The sequence below is a fragment of the Calonectris borealis genome, chromosome Z (assembly GCF_964195595.1).
Source record: "Calonectris borealis chromosome Z, bCalBor7.hap1.2, whole genome shotgun sequence".
Classification (NCBI taxonomy): Eukaryota; Metazoa; Chordata; class Aves; order Procellariiformes; family Procellariidae; genus Calonectris; species Calonectris borealis.
This window is the reverse complement of record NC_134352.1, coordinates 19,232,280-19,254,957: the sequence shown is the minus strand read 5'-3', so window position 1 is coordinate 19,254,957 and position 22,678 is coordinate 19,232,280. Positions and strand designations below refer to the sequence as shown.

At 39.3% G+C, this 22,678-nt stretch overlaps 1 protein-coding gene across 1 annotated transcript in view; it reads right to left on the bottom strand.

Annotated features, from left to right (window-relative positions):
• PRR16 (proline rich 16) overlaps positions 1 to 22,678 on the bottom strand; it is a 162,004-nt gene that overhangs the window by 37,625 nt on the left and 101,701 nt on the right. The window contains 1 exon segment of the mRNA XM_075136442.1: positions 14,354 to 15,248. Coding sequence (XP_074992543.1) covers positions 14,490 to 15,248 — 759 coding nt within the window. The 3' untranslated portion in view covers positions 14,354 to 14,489.

Here is a 22,678-nt window from a genome sequence, read left to right as displayed (position 1 = left end):
TCCCTGCTCCTCGCAGGACTAAAACAAAATCATATGACTAAGAGCATCACCCAGACACTCCATGAACTCTGATAGACTTGAGGCCGTGACCACTTCCCTAGGGAGCCTGTTCCAGTGACCAACCACCCTCTCACTGAAGAATCTTTTCCTAATTTTCCTAGTACTACATATCTTTGCTCCAAAGCCTACAGAGTTTTTTGCATGATAGCTAAAACATTTCTATCCTTATTTTAATCTATTAACTTTGGTATTGTGATGGCTCCTATTTATTAATAACTTTCTCTTAGAAAGATGTGCTCTGAACTAGTAAAGAAGATAAAAGATTGGAGATGTTCACTCACTGGAAGAAGTATTTGTTGATCTAACCCAAGAGTTACACTACCAGCTGCCATACTACCACCATACAAAGACATCACTGTGGGTATACCATGACTCATGTAAGATGGCACCAACTTTTGGTGATCTTTTGGTGATCATCTAAAAGACCCTGAAGAGGAACCAGTCTCACCTGTTCAGGGACATGAGCCCGAGCAACATTTATACTATGCCCACAGAAGCTCATTTCTTCAGGCCTCTGCACCAAACTGATCCTCCCTGCGCTTTACTATGTCTTTCACAGTTCTTAATCACAATTTTACTATCTCTCCTATCATCATACATCAAGTAAAACTGCTGATGTGACTAAATACTTTTAGCAGCATCTAATCAAGTCGCTGCTTTCTGAAGCATGAGAGTTATACAGTCCATCCTTAGGGACATGCATAGGCCAAAGGGACAGGATCATAGAATCACATAATAGTTTGGGTTGGAAGGGACCTTTAAAGGTTATCTATTCCAATCCCCCCTGCAATGAGCAGGGACATCTTCAATGAGATCAGGTTGCTCAGAGCCCTGTCCAACCTGACCTTGAAGGTTGCCAGGGAAGGGGGCATCTACCACCCCTCTGGGCAACTTGTGCCAGTGTTTCACCACCCTCATTGTAAAAAATTTCTTCCTTATATCTAGTCTGAGTCTACCCTCTTTCGGTTTAAAACCATTCCCCCTTGTCCTGTCCCTACTGGCCCTACTAAAAAGTCTGTCCCCATCTTTCTTATAAGCCCTCTTTAAGTATTGAAAGACCGCAATAAGGTCTCCCCGGCGTCTTCTCTTCTCCAGGCTGAACAACCCCAACTCTCCCAGCCTGTCTTCATAGGAGAGGTGTTCCATCCCTCTGATCATTTTTGTGGCCTCCTCTGGACATGCTCCAACAGGTCCATGTCTTTCTTGTACTTCAAAGCTGGACGCTGTACTCCGTGTGGGGTCTCACCAGAGCGGAGTAGAGGGGCAGAATCACCTCCCTTGACCTGCTGGCCATGCTTCTTTTGATGCAGCCCAGGATATGGTTGGCTTTCTGGGCTGTGAGTGCACATTGTCGGCTCATGTCCAGCTTTTCATCCACCAGTACCCCCAAGTCCTTCTTGGCAGGGCTGCTCTCAGTCCCTTCATCCCCCAGCCTGTATTGATACCAGGGCTTGCCCCGACCCAGGTGCTGGGATCTTGACCTTGTTGAACCTCATGATGTTCACACGGGCCCATTTCTCGAGCTTGCCCAGGTTCCTCTGGATGGCATCCTGTCCCTCAGATGCATCAACCGCACCACTCAGCTTGGTGTCATCTGCAAACTTGCTGAGGATACACTTGATCCCATGTCTATGTCATTGATGAAGATATTAAGCAGTACTTGTCCCAGTACGGACCACTTGTCACTGATCTCCATGCAGACATCAAGACATTGACCACTACCCTCTGGATGCGGCCATCCAGCCAGTTCCTTATCCACTGAATAGCCCATCCATCAAATCCATATCTCCCCAATTTAGAGAAAAAGATGTAGTGGGGGACTATGTCAAAGGCCTTACAGAAGTCCAGATAGATGACATGCATAGCCCTTCCCTTGTACACTGATGTAGTCACTCCATCATAGAAGACCACTAGGTTGGTCAGGCAAGACTTGCCCCTGGCAAAGCCATACTGGCTGTCTCAAATCACCTCCCTGTCCTCCATGTGCCTTTATGTAGCGTCTAGAAGGATCTGTTTCATGATCTTCCCAGGCACAGATGTGAGGCTGACAGGTCAATAGTTCCCAGGGTGCTCCTTTCTACTCTTTTTAAAAATGGGTGCAATGTTTCTTTTTCCAGTCATCGGGGACTTCATCTGACTGCCATGATTTTTCAAATATCATGGAGAGTGGCTTGGCAACTACATCAGGCAATTCCCTCGGGACTCTGGGATGCATCTCATTGGGTTGCATAGACTTATGTATGTTCAATTTCTCAGGTGGTCTTGAACCTGATCTTCTCTTACAGTGGGAGGGACTTTGCTCCCCCAATCCCTGCCTTGAGGTCTATCCACTCGAGAGCTGTGGGAAGAGAGGTTGCCAATGAAGACGGAGGCAAAAAAGCTGCTGAGTACCTCAGCCTTCTCCTTGTCTGTTGTTACCGGTTTGCCAACCGTGGTCATCGGGGGGGGTACACTTTCTTTGACTTTCCTTTTCTGGTCGACATACCTATAGAAGCCCTTCTTATTATTCTTTGTGTCCCTTGCCAAGTTCAGCTCCAGCCGTGTCCTGGCCTTCCTGACCCCATCCCTACACAAGCGGGCAACCTCCCTATACTCTTCCCAGGATACCTGCTCCTGCTTCCACTGTCTGTGCATTTCCTTCTTGCCCTTTAGTTTGACCAGCAGGTCTTGACTCAGCCAGGCCGGTCTCTTGCCTTCCTTTCCTGGGGATGGAGAGCTCTTGCACTCTATGGAAAGCATCCTTAAAGATTTGCCAGCTCTGTTCTGCTCCCTCATCCCTGAGGGCTGTTTCCCAGGGGGTCCTATTGACTAACTGCTTGATCAGCTGGAAGTTTGCTTTCTGTCCTGGTTTCAGCTGGGATAGAGTTAAATTTCTTCCTAGCGCTTGGATTTAGTATGAGAAGAATGTTGATAACACACTGATGTTTTCAGTTGCTAAGTATCCTGCTAGTCAAGTCTATGCTTCCATGCTCTACCAAGTGCAGGTGGGAGGGAGCACAGCCGGGACAGCTGGCCCAGCTGACCAACGGGGTATTCCATACCATGTGACGTCATGCTCAGTATAGGAATGGTAGGCGTATTCCAGGAAGTAGCAATCACTACTTGGTTATTGGTCAGCGCAGATGGTAAGCAACTGCATTGTGCATCACTCATTTTGTATATTCTATCATTATTACAATAATAATTATTACTATTATTTTCCCTTTTCTGTTCCATTAAACTGTCTTTCTCTCAACCCACGAGTTTTTCTCACTCTTACCCTTCCGATTCTCTCCCCGTCGTGTTGCGGGAGGGGGGCAGTGAGCCAGCGGCTGCGTGGTGTTTGGCTGATTGTCAGGTTAAACCACGACACTTTCCTAAAATTTAAGGTCCTGACTTTACTCTTCTCCTCACCCATATCCCTCAGGGCTGCGAACTCCACCAGTGCATGATCACTGCAGCCCAGGCTGCCTCCAATCTTGATGTCACCGATTAGCTCACTGGCGCTGGTGACCAACAGGTCCAGTAATGCATCCCCTCTGGTAGGGCTGTCTATTACCTGGCTTAAGAAGTTATCCTTGATCCACTCCAGGAGTCTCCTGGATTGCCTACAGCTGGCTGTGCTACTTTGCCATTAGATGTCAGGGTGGCTGAAGTCCCCCAGCAGAACAAGAGCCTGCAAGTGCAATGCCTCCTGTAGCTGGAGTAAGAAGGCTTCATCAATCGGCTCCCCTTGATTGGGCGGCCTGTAGCAAACAGCAACCACAAGGTTCCCTTTGTTGCCTCAGTCTCTAAGTCTTACCCATAAGCTTTCAATGTGCTCATGGCTATTCTTCAGAGACAGCTCTTCACAATCTGTCCAATTCTTGACATAGAGGGCAACCCCTCTGTCCCTCCTTCCTCACCTATCCCTTCTGAACAGCTTGTAGCTATCGATAGCTGCACTCCAGTCATGGGATTTGTCCCACCAAGCGCTTCAGCTGGGCTGTTGGCCGTGTCACCTTTTTAGAGGAACACACCTTAATTCCTTGGAGGTATTTCACTGGTGTTGCTTGTTGGCTCCTATTACCTCAGAAGCCCCTGGCTCATCTTTGTAAGACTTCAAGTGTGCTCCAGTGTACCCAGCAAGTCTCAGAGCAACAGGCTGAGGGCCCTCGCTAGCAGCCTGTCCCTCTATCCTTGGCGTGCCATCCCACGGCTTGTCATGGGCGAGCCCAATATTATCCCCTTCCCCCTTCAAGTCTAGTTTAAAGCTCTGTCAATCAGCCCCACTAGCTCGGGAGCAAAGACCTTCTTTCCCCTTTGAGAAAGAGGAAACCCATCCGACATCAGCAGGCTCAGTGCTGTGTAGACAATCCCATTATCAAAAAAAACCAAAATTCTGGCAGTGACACCAGCCACAGAGCCATGTATTAACAGACTGGGTCCATCTGTTTCTTCCAGTATCACTGCCCACAACTGGAAGGATAGAAGAAAAACTCTGAAGTAGGCCTACAGCAAGGCCAGGGTTAATAATAGACTCCTAAGAAGTCTTGTTCCTTCTATGAGAAGCTTGGTTGTGTCCAAGCTGAGACACAAAAACAGTAGATAGATAGGATCCAGCAGTGCCTGGGATGCTCTTCCAAGCCCTGCCACTTCACCTGGGGAAGAACAGGCAGTGGGTAGCACCCGGTGCACCCAGCAATGGCAACCTGACACAGACACCAGAAACACAGACTAATTCAACTGAAATGTCACCAGGCCTGCACACCTGCACCAGACCAAGGCTGTACAGCTGCAAAGCTGCCTGGTAGATGTACATCAGCTGTAAACTATCATGGAACAACAGCCAAATGAGCAACACCTATCCCAATGGAAAATCCCACGGAAGTCAAGACATACCATCCACTTTCAGCTCCTCCGTCTAGTTCTGTTGCACAGGGTCGAGCCCAGTATGTATGTCTACCTTTACCATCTATCTTGCAGTAAAACACAAACGTTTGTATTTTTAACACATTACTGTTGTGAACCTAAAATAAAATGTGTATTTTGGCCAGTTGGTAAAATGTTTTTATGTTGCTTTTACTTTTTCTTCCCACTTTTGACACCTATTCAGCAACATTCATTAATCTGTTTGTCCTCCAAATCACTTGATTTTGCCTCAATGCCAGTGAAAACTGAGTTTTAAAATCATTGTATACATAGCTAGATGTGAGAAGTCTGTAATTTATCTCTTTGGTATCCTTTTATTCCTTTAGGTCCCTCTAAACTAAAAATGCATTTTATTGTAGGACTGCACCTTATACAGTCCGTCCAATTTTAATACTTTCTTGTTCCTAAGGCTGCTAGTATAAAATTAGCTTGATGGCATCAGGTATTTCCTGAATCTAGACTAGTAAATTCTCTCTAGAGACACCGTCATTACCCGTTCCTATCAGGAGTATTACACACTTAGACATTAAAACTTGGACAAGTGGAAACCTTGCTGAATGAAAGAAACTCAGTATTTTTTTTCCTTGCATTTTAAAATAGCAGAGTTAGGATATTTTAAATACTTGATTCCTAGTTGCCATTCAAGGGAAGCTCTAAGCCCTATCAGTGAATGTATTTTAGGAGATATTTGTTGATCATGTATTTGGACATTTGGAGTATGCAAAGCTTGCTTTCCTACATTTTACTGCTTGGCACGAGCCACACATTGGCATGAGCCACACATATTACAGCTCTTTGGAAACAGATGAAAAAAATAAGAATTTTATTTCTAATACAAAAAGAAAATTGCAGTTCCAAATTTGTACACAATGTCCTGTTAACATCCATTGGGGACATAAGGGCTGGTATGAGAGCAGCAAGCAATCCTATGCTCCACTAAACAAACACACGAGACAGTTCTTATGTTTGCAGCAGTCATTCTGCAAGATTTTCTTGTCCATGACATACGCTGCCTGAAAGACTTGACTGGGCACAAGCTCAGAGTATTTGTATTGGTAGGGAATTACAGCATTGTGATAGAAGTTTTATTTCACTCCAGAACAATAGAGTTATTAAAAAAATAATGGAAACAAATATACCATTAAAATTCTTTCAGGAAAGAAGTGTTTTGTTTCAGTCTATTTATAGATTTACTACAAAAACAGACCTCCTGAACTACCAATACTTTGGTGGGAAGTTGAGAGTCCCAGGGAACCTCAGCCTTTTAGTCTTCAGGCTAAAATCAGAGTCTAGAAGGCCAGGCCAGTTCTCACAAGAAATTACATAGGTTTCTGATGGGAAGTTTTTGATTTTGCTCAAAAAGGTGATAAAAAATGCCCACTCTCTTCTCTCCTCCAATATTCAATCATGAAGGATGGTGTCAGAATCTTTATTCTGACTATTTAGGATGAAAAGCAGTGACAGCAATGCTGTGAGTATCTTCATCTGTGACAGACACATCAAGGAGCTCTTCAATCTGTGAAATACAACACCTTTAGTTTGTGACAACCACAGAGACCTCAGTTTCAATCATCTGCTTAAAACTAAACTCAGTCATAGCATGGGGAGTCAAACTGGTTGTCCGGTATCAGTCAATGCATGCTAAGGCAGCGAAGGTAAATTGTTCTCTCTCTTGTTCAGTACCTAGCACTGACTGTTGATGATGGGCATGTTTCCAGTTAAAAGTGAACCGAGAGTGTCTGAATATCCTTTATAAGCATTTTTATTATCTCATCTAATAAATTTTAGTAATATTGATCCACATCATTAAATAAAGCTAAACACTTAGAGGCAAACTTTATCCCATTCTTACACTACTGTGCATTTGTGGAGAAAAAAAGGGAGGAGTAGGGAAGGAGAAGATAACAAAGGGTACAAAAAGCCAAACTTTCAAACTATATAATTCTGGTAGAATTAAACCCTAGGCTAAGCAAATTGTGTGGTTTGTGTTTTCTGTAGTGCACTGAGGCACTGTCTTCTTACTACACTGACCTGCACATGTATTTGGCAATGCAAGGGATACTGAGATATAATGTCCCTCACATCTGATTTAGCATCAGGTCTAGAAATGCTGCAGTGCTAGGAACACGGTCCCTCCAGGAAGAAGTTTGTCATTGCCTCCCAGTGCTCTTTCTGGGCAGTGCAGCTATGCATCATACCTTCTTTCAAGCTGTATCTAAAGGACAAGTCCCAGAGATATTAAAGTCTTACTAACTCATTAGAATCTCATTTTAAATTTATCATATTCCTGTCCCACAGGATAGGATTTAAAGCACTTAACCACATTTTTCTTTATTTACTACATATTATTAAATCTCATGTTTTCTATGCATTCATTAACAGGTTCTACATTCACTTGACAGCTAATAATAAAAGCCCCTCAGCCGCTAATTATAAAAGTCCTATTGAAAGTCACTTAGCTTTCTGTGTTATTTCTCTATCTTCAATTCTAGCACAGGAACTTACTTCTAATGAAGGTATCATCACCCTTATTTTTCAGTTACATGCTAAACAGCAAAAGTGACTTTTATTCCTTTATTTAGTCAGTGAGCAAAAGAGAAACATTTCAAATACTTTCTTGTCTAGGTAATGTAGTACAAGTTAAGGTATCAGCAGATTTATTTATGAACATTCTTCAAAACCTCTGTACTTGAAAACTTCTGGAGTAAATGGAGGCAGCTTTCAAATACAGGTGAATTTTGCAGTTTCCAGCATGGACAGAATGGCCTGGCTCTGTAATTTCTGATTCTGCCTGCGCTATACCCACTGCTCCCACTATGCTAGACTCATTTCACAAGCATATGCATGTCCCATGCTTTAAATAAATAATAAAAAAAAAAAGCTTCTGTTTCTCACAGATACAGAAAAGCCTACCCTGTCTTATAATCCAAAATAAAAGGAGGAAAGTAAGCAAAACAAAAATCACTTTATCTGTTCATTTTTTGGTACTGATTCAACTGGACTGGTTTAACAACACAGTATGAGGAAGCTGGTCCACATAGATACGGATAAACTTAGAAGTTGTCTCCAGTTCATTTCCTTCATACATTTCATCAGTACAGAGAGACGTATTGCGAAAGAAATGCATTTTCATCTCTAACAATTACTACGTAGTAATATAAGTGCTATTCTTCATCTGTGTCTTGTTATGCACTATTGAGATATAACTGCTATATAGTTTTCTCATAAGAGTAAATACATGATATTGTGAGAATCAGCGAGGTTTTTCTTTTGCTTTGTATTATCTTCAATGAATCAGTATTTCCTAGTATCAAATATTTGCAAATCTAACATTTATCAAAGTAGATGTCACTGTGGCATGTTTTTTATAAACAAGGAAGAAACTGTAACATACAGACATACAAACAGCTTTTTATGCAGTACAAAAAAGATTCTGTAACCAATCCTTTTGCAGTTGGTGTGAGGAAAGTACACTGGCTTTGTTTCAAAAGTCAGCTTCCACTGGTGTTGGCTGTAGTTCATCTTAATGACTGCTAAACGCAATGTTTTGTCTCACATGGGTCTGAAGCCCAAAATTAACATTATGAAGTTGAACCATGTAATCATGTTGAAATTGTGAAACTGAAGGAAAACAATCATCCATTAAAATTACAGTATGTTAGTTACTCCTGGGTCGCAGAAGATAATGTAATTTGTAGCTCCAGTACACAATCATCACTGTATTTGCAAAAAATGAAAAACAAAATATTCTGTAGGCATTAGAGACTTATACAAAAAGATATTATCATCATGTTCTGTTTTTCACAAGCTAATTTATCCAGAAAGGAGACTGACATGCATTAATAACTTTTACTTAGCAAAGTCAACATGGAACTGGAAAGGAAATAAACACTTCTACAAAAAATTCTGCCACTGACTGGTTTTTCTCTTGCTATCTTATGTTTAAAGTGATTCAAGATTAAGTTTAAAGTAATGATAATAACCCTACTTAAAGACAAACAAACTCTGAGATTGATGTAGTCATCATCATGCAAGCACTGCTGAAGAATATACTTAAACATATTTGTTCAAAGTTCCTTTTTTTTTCATAATTTACCTATTACTTTTCCCTTCCTATGTAAATTATTTTTTTCCATCATTGCTTGCAAGATTGCAAAAGAAGTCAGTCACAAGATCAGGCAAACAACATAAAGGGACAGATCTGAAATCAGAAAACTCTTACAAAAATATAATTTCTTATTATTACAACCAACAGTGAAGCAAACTGTGCTGAGTTCCTTAAAGAGTCTTAGTATATACATCAAATATTTCAGGATAAAAGAAAAAAACTCTTCTCTTGAGGAGAAGACAGTGCAATCTCTGGAGCTTACTCTTTATCTTCCCGAAGCAAGGCAGCAGAATGGTCCTGGTCTTACTCATTGTTCAAAGCACTGCTGTTGGCTGGCTATTGGGTGCAATTTATGTTCTACTTCTTTTACTGGATCAGACCTGACTTTTTTCTCATCTGTCTTTAAAAAATATTTTCACACCACAAAAGATACATAGTTCTGCAATAACAAAAACAATCTTGCAAGATAGGAAAGGTTCTAGTTCCTTTTGGTCATACCTGCATGAGAGATTTTCAACTTATTTTCATAACCTGACAGGAGATTGATTATCTCAACAATAAGAAAACTCTGCCTCAAAATTTCCAAAGATTCAGCATCACAAAAGGCTGGGCAGCCTCAATACAGCCCTGGTCCCACCTGCTTACACCACTGAAACAATGCAGCCCAGCTGATGGGTACAGAGCACTGTGCAATTTCTTAACAAAACCCTCCAACCACGTAGCAACATAGGGATTTCGCCATACATGAACAAATGTGAAAAAAACAGAGAACAGTAGCAGACTTGCACAGGTTGACAAGCGCACAGGCCACTCTCCTGCAGCAGTATACCTGGTCAAGTCCATTTATCTCAGCAGCTCCAGTCTCAGCTAACAAGAGAGCTCTTTGACCAACATGAGGTAGCCAGATGTCAAATAATTCAAGATCAGGAATGAAAGTTAACTTGCACGTGCTCCCCAGAGCTATCCCAAGATGGACTACTACAGATACTTTGTCAAAATTATGACTGAGGGAGAAACTTGCTCTCTTGGGCTCTTCTCCATGACAAAACAGGCCAGTGAGATAAAATCCCTGCTAGTTTTTCCCATTTAAAAACCATCACAATGTAACTGCTACCAAAGATGAGGCTGAGTTTGTATGCACTGCGCTGCCGCATATTGAGTCAGTAACACTAGCGCTGCTGCTGCTGCTTCAGTTATGAACTGCATGGTCTGTGCTAATAGATTCAGAAACACTAGGCTGCAGCGTGTAACTATTGCATGCTATATATCACACATTGCCCTACAAAATACAATGTGGTTATTCAATAGGTGCCAAGTACTTTTCAGATTAAGTATTCTAAACGTGCTTACCATGCTTTACCATAGATATTTCTTCTATTACATGCCTTTGCGCATATCTCACTTACAAGACCTTACTGCAGCTCTAGGCCTGATGCTTTCATTATCATTACTGGTTTGAACATTGGGTAAGTATTTTGCTTCTATACACACCCTCTGAAAAAGCATGGATCACAGCATATATACAAACCAGGAATGAGAAATGCTGCCTCTGTAAAAATATGTGCCCAATACTCATGCCTACTTTAAATCAGACGAGTGACGTAGCAACCATAGCATGATTTTATCTCCACATGTAAAATTACTGTTTGTGGTATCACTGAAAGCAAAGCCATAATTAGAACATGGAAACAAAGAGATCTGAGTAGGTCCAGAGGGCATACACAATTCCCTCTGGTAATTAAAGAATTCACACTGCATCCTGTTTGCTTCAAAACCAATAATCAAGTTATCTGAAGGAAGTTAACAAGAGCTGTAGTCTACTTCACTTACTTCACGTAACATTTTAAATAAAATACTGATTTAATAATAAAAAAAGAGGATGAAGATTTGGAATCTTTCTTGTTTCTATGAACAATGGACGATGTGATGAAAGTGTAACAACTCCAGAAGCCAAGAGAGAAGGAAGAACGGCAACTTTTACTAGGTGACAAAAAGATCCACAATCTTTTTGAAGATTCTTACCTTATGTCCTTAAAAAGGATTGTTATTGGATTTTACTCTCCTAGTGTTCCTTTCTTACAAAGAATCCATATGCTAGCTTTTATTATTGCAATGCCATTATTGCAATTTTCATTGCTTACTTCCATTTTCCTAAGCTCGTCTTCTTTATTAAATTAATAGAAACCACCTTCTCCTTCTATTTGCATTTGGGATGTCTAGATCTGGACAATTCAGACTTTAAAATACCTTTGGGGAATCAAAACTGAGCAGCAGTCTGAAATGATGGCTAATGTTGAATTAAAGCTCTTAGTACTGTTACTGGCCTTTCAGTTTTTCAGGTGTTAACATCTTCGCAAAACACTAAGTACAATCTCAAAGATATTACATTTACATTTCAAAAGCAGACAATTCCTGTCCAGTTCTAATTAGTTTATTGTGTTTTCCATCAGCGAAGTGTGAAACATGCTATGTTATAGGTGTTCAAAAATGCTTCACAGAGATTACATTCCTAATATAAACGTAAAACACACTGCTGGCTGAATACAGCATTGCATTCTTTCTTATGCCATTTTCATTAGAAGTTTCCAAACAGTGCTGCAAAGCTTAAAGTTAATTGTTTTCCATGCTTTGCAAGCTTACCTGTTTTAACCTGAATTTTATTCTGTCATGTTAATAATGTGAAATTGTTATACCGATAAAAATACCATACAATAGGACACAGGCCAGAGACGTTCTCATTAAAACAGAAGAACTGATTCAACATTCATAGTATGATTTAACAGAGACCTTGGAACATTTTGGTGCATTAAAGAAAGCCTGGGTTAGCAAACTTTGCAGAAAAACAATGTATTTCCTTCACATTTGGGAACTGCATTTCTGGCCAAAAGCAGCATTGCATTTGAAAAGCTGCATCTTTTGGTTTTATAGCACAGCAATTTTCTCCCCATGAAAACGCACAAAGAAGGGCAGTAGTTTGTGAAAGGGTACTCAGGAGGCATGAGGAAAGAGACACGAAAGCGCTTCTGAAAGAAAGGACAAAGTGCGAGATGGAAGATGTTGGACACCAAAACTGAACATGAAATGCTGGAAGTCAGATGCCTCTTAAAACTTTCCAGAGCTGAGAACTGTAAACTTAACACTACAACAAAGCTGAAATTTACATGTATATCAATGCACGTCCATAGAGTACAGCATCTAATATGGAGGTACTAACATGCTCATGAGACTCTGACAAACCCAGGGACAGAATCCAGAGGAGAAATACTGTGCTCTGCTTTCAGAGATGAGTTTATGCTGGAAAAATTGAGCAAGTGAGGTAAGATGTGCAGCAGACCCTCCCCCCTAAAATTATTCAGTATTATTTTCTCTCATTTAAGATGAAACAGAAATATTTTATATAAGATATGCAATGTTTGATTTGCATTATCCTATAATTTCTTGTACACATTAGTTCTTTTAAGAAGGAAAAAAATATTAAACTAGCTTATAACGGTTGTTATATGATCTCCACAATAGTGATCAAGTCAAACCAACAGCAAAAGTTTATTTTTAAAAGAAAAACCTGTAGATACGCAATGTGGATATGTCCACACATTGTTCCAGTGATTTTAAATGTTATTTTCAATGTGTGAGCAAGGGAGGTGCTGTGGAGTCCCAGGGCATGAGTAGAATCCACCTAACAGAAACTCCATTTGGGCAGCAACGATCTCGCACACATGCATAACGAGTTACTGCCTCCTGCTGTAAGCACTAGGACTTCACTTGGTAACACCTCTCATGAGATTAAGTATAGTCAAACAATACAAAATGTAAAGTGCATCATGAAAAGCACATGGGAAGCATTTGGGGGAAGCATGATTAAGCATCTAAGACGATTTCCTTGCTTTGCCACTTTTATGCAGGGAATACAACATGAAGCTTTAGACCCTAAATGTGTATTTGCACAAAATACAATCTTTGTTTACTGCAAAGATTTTCAAAAAGTAGTTATCTGTTAGAATTTTTGTTATGATTATTCTTATTATTTCAGTTTAAATACTATAAATGTACTATAATGTATATGCAGGGAAACCGCTTGAAGATTGGTTTTCAGTTTAATACCTATTACTGCATGTAAATGGAAATTTAAATTAAAAATCTGTTTTGTTTAGTTTTGTCTGTTTTGCCTAGTTTTGTCTGTTCTGCCATAGAGTACGTTCTACATCTCAGTTGAAAAAAGCATACTGCTTTAGCATATATATATATATAGCATCTGCTGTTGGGCCATTTGAGATTAATTTGGCAATTTACTTTTGTAAATAACAGATTTATTATCAGTTTTTCTTCACTGATCGAATGTTTTTTAACTCTAGAACCCGATAATTCTCTTTGTGAGAATAAAAGAATGTTCTTTCATAAAATAATTAAAACCACTGAGGACTTATTTTCAACTAGTAAGAATATTAATTGGGTTCACCATCAAAATGCGATAACGTGTAAAATATCTTGTTTTGCATGTTAATGCTTCGTAATTGCACAGAGCTTTTCAACTTCAAAGCTCTTTACATGAATTAAGTGGATGTCCCTGAAGGCCTTAGGCAAAATTTTCTTTGCCTTCAAGGAGAGATTTGCACCAGACAGAAACTTTGTGAAAAACGCAGGACTGAGCTTTGTTGTTTTAATCTATCACCATCGCACATGAGATAAAATATTACTACCATTTTGCAGTGGAAATGGGGGGGAAGTGAATGGGATTATCCCAGCCCATCTGAAAACTTCATCGTGGCTGTGGCATATTGAGCAAGTAAGCAACAAAATGTGAGATAATTCAGTTTTCCAAAGCCATGTCAACATACCTTTTAATTATTTCTTTACTTTCCCACCAAAGATCAAGCTGCCTGAAAGTCTGATGATTACCTCCTATTGCACCACGCCACACACAATGCCTTCGCTCAAGCAGTCAGGCAGAGAAAAATGCATTTGCTAGAATTCAGTCAAAAGCTGTTATCTGGTACTCCACTTCCCTTCGTCAAACGATTTTTTAAAAGGTACTTGCTAGAAACAGGAAGTTTCCCAAAACCCAGGAGCAATGGTTATTCCCTTATGTCAGATAGACCAAAATCTATCATGAATCACCACTCAGTATTTTCAAACTGAACTTTCTTTTCACTGTCTTTTAAACGATGCTACAGAAATGAAACTGCAATAGACGTTTATAACCTAAGAGCTAAAGCATGAATATTTTTTCAGCATCTTTTGCCGTAATGACATTTTTTGGTGAGCACAAGATCAACAAGCTTTTCTCTTTGTACTTACCATGTGATTTTTATGCCACTTCACTGGACGCAGGGAGTAATACATTGGGTCTTTTTATTGCTCAAGTAGAAAGTGCTCATTACCTATTTATGTTTATATATAGGAAAAAACAAAGAGTTGTTTTGAGTGGCATACATCACACTGTTGTAGTGGTTGATTTCCTCAGGATGGTCTTCTGGGGTTTTGGTGCGGTTTGTGGAGGCACAGTCGCAGGTCTCGGAGGAGGAAAGCTATTACTGGGACTTATCCCCAACCCTCCATTTTCCAGAGGAAATGGAGGCAGCGGAGGTGGTGGAGGTGGCAGAGGAGGGCACTGGTGCGGCAGCTTTCCCACAACACGGGCAGGCTCACTGTGCAAGTGCACCTCCCTGTTTTTAATGTTATACCGAACATCACAGTCGGGGCAATAGCCGTGGTACTGCACTTTTTCACTAAATCGTACCCGTTCCCTTGCTCCCGGCTGAGGACACCGCTCTTTCTCAGGTCTGTGCATCAGAGGCTGCATCACAACTTTCTCCAAATTACTGTTCGGTATACAGCATATATCTCCGTTTGGGGTACGGTTGGGCCCGACTGGCAAGCCCCCGTTTCGCAGCAGGGTACCATTAGTCTTGACAGGGTTGGCCGAAGCAGGCAGCCTCGGAGGCTCGTCACACTTGACGGGCGTCAGTCGCGGCGGAGGCGGAGGCGGATTCGGCTTCCGCAGCACGGTGAGGATAGCGGAGGGGTGCGCAGGCGGCTTGATGAGCGGTGCGCTGCCCCGCACCTTGACTTTCTCCAGGCTGGAAGCTGTTGTGCTGCTGGAGCTGCTATTGAGTGTGTCCGTTTTGGAACTGTCTGTCATCTCATCCTCCAGCTGCAGGTCGGACGTCAGCGTGTCAATCTGGTCAACCACCTGCACAACAGCCAGAGTGAAAACCGTGAGAAAAGCTTGCCCCAGTGAAGGCATAGAAAAACAAAAGCACTCTCCACTCTCAGTTTTGTCCTTCCCAGAACAGAAGCATCCAAATTTTTTGACCATTATTTCTTCTTTTTGCCAACATAATTAAAAAAATAGTAATAGTAATAGTAATAATAATATAGTAATAATGGGGATGGCTATTTTGCTAGCTCATCACCTGAATACAAAAGAAATATAACTTGAAACACTCTGGAATGAAATTCCGTTTCTTTCCCTCTAGGGTTTACTTGGCAATATCATTGTAAGTGAACTGTAATCTTTCAATATTATGCTTTACCTTCCAGTGCAGGAGGATACTGAATTATTTAACTTTAGGTTCTACACGACAGCTTCTGAATCCAAATCTTATGCAGAGTATCTTTTAGCCCTGACCTTTCACACAGTCTAGATTTAAATATGCATCTCTGTATAGCTGATATTATACACCTACACTCATAAGTTTGGTACAGTCTTTCCTGACAATTTTTTAATATAAATAAGGTACTGAGAAGCAACTTCCCTCTTGTATTAGACTGCATTATCTCCCTTTATGAATATTTGCCTTAAGATCTGAGATCCTCTGAAGCAATCCTGAAATAGCATTTGGTGCAAGAAAAGAGGGAAAGTGGGTTGGTTTCCAAAGTTACACGCATTTATTAACTTATGCACTTTATTCCAAGATTTCCTCTACTTCCTATATTTCTTTTTGTAGTTTCTACAATGTTAGATCTTCTTTTAGTCTTCCAGATTCCTTTTTCTTCTCAATTTTTTATAGGACATGCAACCAATGGTGCCTTTACTAGGTAGCGAAAATTTGTCATACAACAATTAAAAGCCCTTCCTGAAAACTGCATTTCACTCAGTACCTAGTTGGACAACTGCCTTCACAATCTACAGGTAACTACAACACACACCACAGGAAGTAAGCACACATTTAAGAACTGATCTTTATTCTTTATATCCTCACAGGATATACATAAAGTGATCAGCAGCTGAAATGTTACTGGCTAACTTTGGTGCATCAATAAGAAGCTTGTGCCATTGCTTGGGGTCCTTATGGGAGATCTGTGACATTCTGGAGGGAGAGCTGGAGGGGGCACCCAAGCATATCTGAAATGAAACTAGATGCCTCCAATTGTGCCACTGAATCAATCCTTCTTACCCTTTTGAGACTTTATTTTCTACTTCCTGCTTTCAATAATTTGGTCCTAATACTATTGATTTCAAAGTAAGCCTATTTTTGAGGAGTATAAGGCATATGTTACCTGCAAAAAAAGTGAAAGTCATTACTGAAGGCAGCGACTCTTTATTCGGTCAAACCAGTAACTCACTTATGTGGCCAGTGGTAAACAGTAAAATAATGAAAGCAAAAACACTGTAGAATGAAAGAGCACTTTAGCTTCTGCTGCTCATACTGTAGCTAAGAGTTGTGTAATATAAAATTCATAAAAATTCATATGCAACAATTCAGTTCAGTGCCTTCCTTCTCTTAAAAACAGCAAACATGCAGATAACCATGATAGAAAGAGAGCTTTCAAACAGTTTTGAAAAAAATTTACAATACTTTTTCTCTCCAAGAGCAAAACAACTACTCATTTGTTCACTATTCAAAGCCCAATACCATGTTACATTTCAGTTTCTATTTTAGCATCTTGATTTTTCTCCAATAAAGAATAAAAAAAAATTATACCCTTAAAAGACAGACATTAATTCCCCCAAAGAATCAAGATTTAAAATATTAGTCTAGAAGTTGAAAGGTACAGTTGAACTCTGGTAACTGTCAGATCCCAAACATCTCCTCCAGGGTACAGCATATGACTACTCTTGGAAATTTCAGAATAAAGGCAGATAAACCACATCTTTACTAAGACAATGCAAAATTCGTAACAAGAAAGACAGTTTACAGAGAAAGAACTCACATTATCACCTTACTTTACATATGCAAACCAAGGCTGAGGAAACTTCTCAAAATGAAACAATGAATCTAAAGGAACAAGGAAAAGACAGTCAAGTTCTGGGCACTAAGCCTGAAATTTAAGCACCCCTCTGCAAGTTTAGCATGGATTTGTGTAAATATTAGGGTCTGCCTACATATGGCTAAACATACTACTGAACCTTCTCATGGAATTCAGTATGTAATCTTTTAATAAACTATAACAGCTACAGAATGGATTGATGCACCATAAACCAAAGAAACTCCTTGGCAAGCAAAGAAACAAAAAAAGAGCCATTAAACAGCTGCAGGCAAGTGAGAAAGGAAGGACATATCCATAAGGATGCTCAACACAGGAGCAGTGGATAGCTTGTGCAGGTGACAGTACATTGGCCTATATTACAGTATTAGATAATAGTAAGTGATAATATTTGGTTGCTTCACATTTCTTAATAAGAGCTATATTAAAATGCCAAGAAGAAAAATTGGTTTCTCTTGCAATTGGCTTATTCCAGCAAAACCTAATTTTTCTTTTCTTCTATTTGCTATCATGATAGCCCCCCAAAAGGGTACCTATAATCATTCAGGACCTTAGAAACCAACATCGCACGTGACCGCTGATGTGGTTATTGCACAATTAGCTATGGATAAATCTCATGGAGATTATCCAAATAATATACTAAATCTTCCTTACCTTAATAAAATTCACTCACATTTTCCAATATCAAATTCCCAGTAAAGAAGAGAATACAATAACAAAAAATGTATTTTAATGTTATTTTAAGACATACATAAAATTCTTATCATTTTATGTATTTTTTCCTGCAGAACCAGTCACAAATGATGGCTTCTTTGCTTTAGGCCTCTTGTGCAACAAAGATTGTCCCTGTTCCACACTACAAAATAAATGTACTCCATGAAATGTAATTCTAGAGAAACAAAACCTCGTGTTTATTATTTTGAGACAGATACATTAAAGGTGATATTCCACGGATGCTGTGAGGATATAGCTGTAATTATGCAGCACACCTGTGTCATAAAATGGCAGACCCTGGTGATGAGAAAATTTGCATCCATTCAAACTGTCCTTCTGACTGCAAAAATTTTCTCAAGAGTAACAGGAAAGCCTGTTATGAACTGCCCTTGAATTTAAAGGACTACAGAGTTTATCTCTTGCCCTCTGGGCAAATGTGTAGTAGACATCAGAATTTTTTTGTGACCCACCCATTTGTAAAACATAAAACCAGCACGAAATGGCTCTGACATAACAACACAGTTTATCTGTCCTGATTCATTCCCACCGCCATTCTGTTCACCGTTATTTTCTTCTGCTTTTTTGTCCCAGAAGGAAAAATTCAAATAAGATTAAGAAGTTACAGAGAACTGGCAACGAACACAGTGAAATTGTAGTTAAAAAAAAAAAGAAAAAAAGCGGGTTGAAAAAAATAGCCTCCATTTCACAATGCACTTCCTATGGAAGTAAGAGAGAGAATATTTAGAAACGAAAAAGCTGCTCTAGTGATGCAGAATATGTCCATTTTTCAGTTCTGGAATAAAACAGGACTTGATTCACGTGTACAAGAGAGGGGAGACATCCTTTTATAGCCTGAGGAGCTCTTTAGCCATTAACTGGATTTGAGCTCTGCAGAGATGCCCACTTCTCCCCTACCAGCAATATCCTGAGGCTTCAAGCTCAAAACAGCAGGGATATGTTTATAAACTAAAACTAGCTAACAGCAATTTACCAAATAAAAAAAAAAAGAAATCAACAAAAGAATTAGAATTATGATTCACAATTATTTTGCTTTTTCTTGTTCTTTTAAATTTTTACGTAGACACCCAAGTCTTTCAGTAGATTTGAGAAAAGAATGTTAACTATGAACATTCCAATTAGTAAACAGTCAAGCACTCAAATGCACCAGTGCTCCTAAATCACTTAACTCAAAGGGGCTGACTAACTCACCTAAGCTGCCTCCTTGCTGAGTACCTAACTACAAGAACAGATTCAATGAAAAAATCAGTATAGTATGACTGTAGGAAGATCACAGATCTTTGCTAAAGCAAATAAATACTACTGCTGTTGAGTTCTTGCTTATCAATGCACTAACTTTTAAGACTAAACTTTTTTTTTTTAAAATCTCTATTTCAAAAGGTCTTCTCAAGATATCTAAAATAACAACTTGAATATTTGAGTGTAGAAATATATAACTGAAAAGATGGTAGAAAGTAATCAGGGATATACTTCCCTCTTACCAGAAAAATCCAAATCTTTAGAGAATGCCATTGATGCTTGAGATGTTTTACAGACAATCAAAATAATACAGTTCTCTCTGCTTCAAGAGCTTTCAAGTTTGGATTAGTCACAGAAAACTAAAGAATGAGAATAAAATGAAGCCAAAAGGAAAATGCTAGATCTGTAGTTAAATCTGAAATTTGTATTTAATTTTGTTAGATAATTTTAATGTTAATTTCCTGCTAATTAAATGCTATAAATAGTATCCACCAAAGAGTACAAATGAAAACAACAAAAAAAAATGGTTAGAAGCTCATCGAAGAGGACATGTGGAAGTGGAAACTCCACACTCCAAAGAGGTCACAAATGAAATAAAGTACCTGTGCAGGAGCTGACAAACAGCCATTGGGAAGAAGAAAAGCAAACATGAAGTAACCAAGGCTTGCTTCATGCTGACAACTTGCCAGGCAGTATTTACTAAGTGTAGGCAATGAGGCAAGATCATTAGATTTTAAGATGGGAGTGCAAAATAAAACAGTGATTGCACTCTGGATACACTTGAGCAATACAGCATAGAAGTTGAAGAAGCCAAAGTGAATCAGTGGATGAATGTTGTAAACATAATTCCTGAGAGCAAAAGAACAGCGTAAAGAAAGCTAGGAAAGAAAAGCCAGCCATGTAAGAGCACATCTCACAAGAAGCTGACAAAACATTTGAGTTAATGCCTAAAGCTCTAGGAGCATTTGTGAGAAAGACTGCATGCACAAGTTTTTACACATAACTTTTAAATTTATACAGTATGTAAGATCTATAGTAACATTACACGAGTTTTTAGTCCCACTTCACTAAGATTAAACATGAGTATGATTTGTGTGACACTTGTAAGATAGAACCATAAGTAAATGAGACTGAAGATTACTATTTGGAGACAACTTTCCTCCCCGTTGTCTCTCTCTAGGAGTGCACAGCATATTAAACTGTTAGAGAAAATGTAAAGCTCCTTGTTGTAGACAGAGGTTAGATTAAGTTATGCACTGCTGAAAAAAACTCTTACCAAAGTGCATTTAGACTCAGAAATTCTGCAACCACCAGTGTATGGAGAATGAATCAGTACTATCAAAGTAAGGAGGTCAAAAGGACATAAATACTACCCACCCCCAATAAAAAAGAAAAAAAATTGGAAAAACAAAGGAAGACACTGAAGTTGCAAACAATTTGCATTGCAAAGATATCCTACAATTAACCCCATTTCTCAATGTTATCAAACTCTTATATTAAATTGCTTAAAAATATAGAGCTAGCATAAAGTATTGCTTTTCCACTGAGGTCAAACTGCAGCCCCTGTTTAAAATAACTGAGAATCTTGTCCAAGACAACTTCTTGTGATTATCACAAGCAGCCTATGCTGGCATAATATTTCCGTTATTTTGAGTTGTACTTACAAGTCATGTCTGGTTTTTACCTCCTCTACTAAGGCACTTTTGTAGGTGAATATCCTAACTCGATCAGACCAGTACTCAAAACTCCGTATTTCTTACTGGATGCCAGGATCTCATTATAAGAATCTAACTTGGCAATAATAAGACTAAAACATGACAAGGAAAGTAAGAGTTTCTTTTACTTCTTAATTGTATCCCTAAACTTCTCTGAAAAGAGTATTTACAATTAGTCACAAACACTTTTCGCAGTGCTTCTCTTTGTGTGATTATGTGATACACATCCACAAATGCGTATGTAATCTGTTGAGAGTTTTATTATCTCCTTCCAATAAATGTTTCACCGGGTTTGTTTTTCCTCCTGTTTAAAGGCAGCAGGAAACAATGCAGTAAGGTACTGATGTTCAATGAATATATAAACCACTAGGTGCACTCAATCCACCACAGACAGTTGTTGTGCTTTTTTCCAACTCTTGAATAAAGAAGCAAATTGCTTTTCAGAAAAAAAGTAATATATTCTTAAAGATTCATAAACTTTTAAGTTCACAGAACTTCAAAATTATAATTTTTCCTAAAATGTCCAGTCATTTTCAATTTTGTATGTTCTTCAAAGTTTCACATGGATTTATGAGTAAAATTTCTTTTTTAAAATGACTTGCTGCTGTACAGGCTAGTACCTCTCAAAAAAGCTGCATAAGCAAAATGGAAATGGTACTTAGCTGTGATATTACTTCTGAGATGGAATAGTTATAATCCATATATTACTGTTTAGTACTACACTGCAGCAGTGTGCAGCTATGAGATTTGATTTAACCGTTTGGTGGCAGTTTTCTAGAAAACGAATAGTTACAGACAGATACTGATCTTGATTTTAAATCAGCCAAAATCAAGTCAGGTCATGAGACTAGCACAAATTTTTGCTTTCTTACTTTGAACTAAAAAAAATTACTGAAGAAAGGAACAAAATTAAGTGGTATTCTTTAATTACAAATAAGTGCAATCAAAATGTCTTAATTTCATTATTTTTGAAGCAATTCCAAAAACCTGCAAAGTTTGACATGGATAAATTTTGCACTGTACATGCAAGCCAGAATAAGAAACATGTAATTAACAATAAAATAGTAATCAGATCTATCTCAAAGAGGCTACTCTTGCCTTTAAGTAAGGAACTGGCAAACATGCTATGTTAGTAGCTCTAATATCTTACGACTGCATCTCTAATCCTACAAGAAATTGTTCACTTGCTATAATTAATACGGGAATCTTTAAGACAAGCTGTCAAACTATTTACCTTCCCGTCGTCTCAGCTCATTATTTCTTGTAGAGTTACTAGTCTTTTGTTGACAAAAATGAATGTTCAGTATAACTAAGGACACAAATGAAGCTTTTTCCCCACCAAGTCTTTGCCTGTAAATCCTGAACCACGACAGAGCTAACAAAAAATACAAGGGAGGTCCCTATCAACAGTGAGAGAGCCAGTATTTCCCTCTACAGTTTAAGATGCATAAAATCAGGCTAAGACCCTGTTCTCAGGTGCATAAGCACCAGCTTCAGTCATCCATGGTCGTATCTTTTGCATTTGCCTCAGCTAACTTCTCTAAAGTGTGTCCCTCTGTCCCGCTCCTATCCTGTCCTGGTTCCAGCTGGGACAGAGTTAACTTTCTTCCCAGTAGCTTGGGGGGTGTGCTGTGTTTTGGGTTCGGTGTGAAAGGAGCGTTGATGGCCCATTGATGCTTTGGCTGTTGCTGGGTGATGCTTGCACCGGGAGGGGGAGCACAGCCGG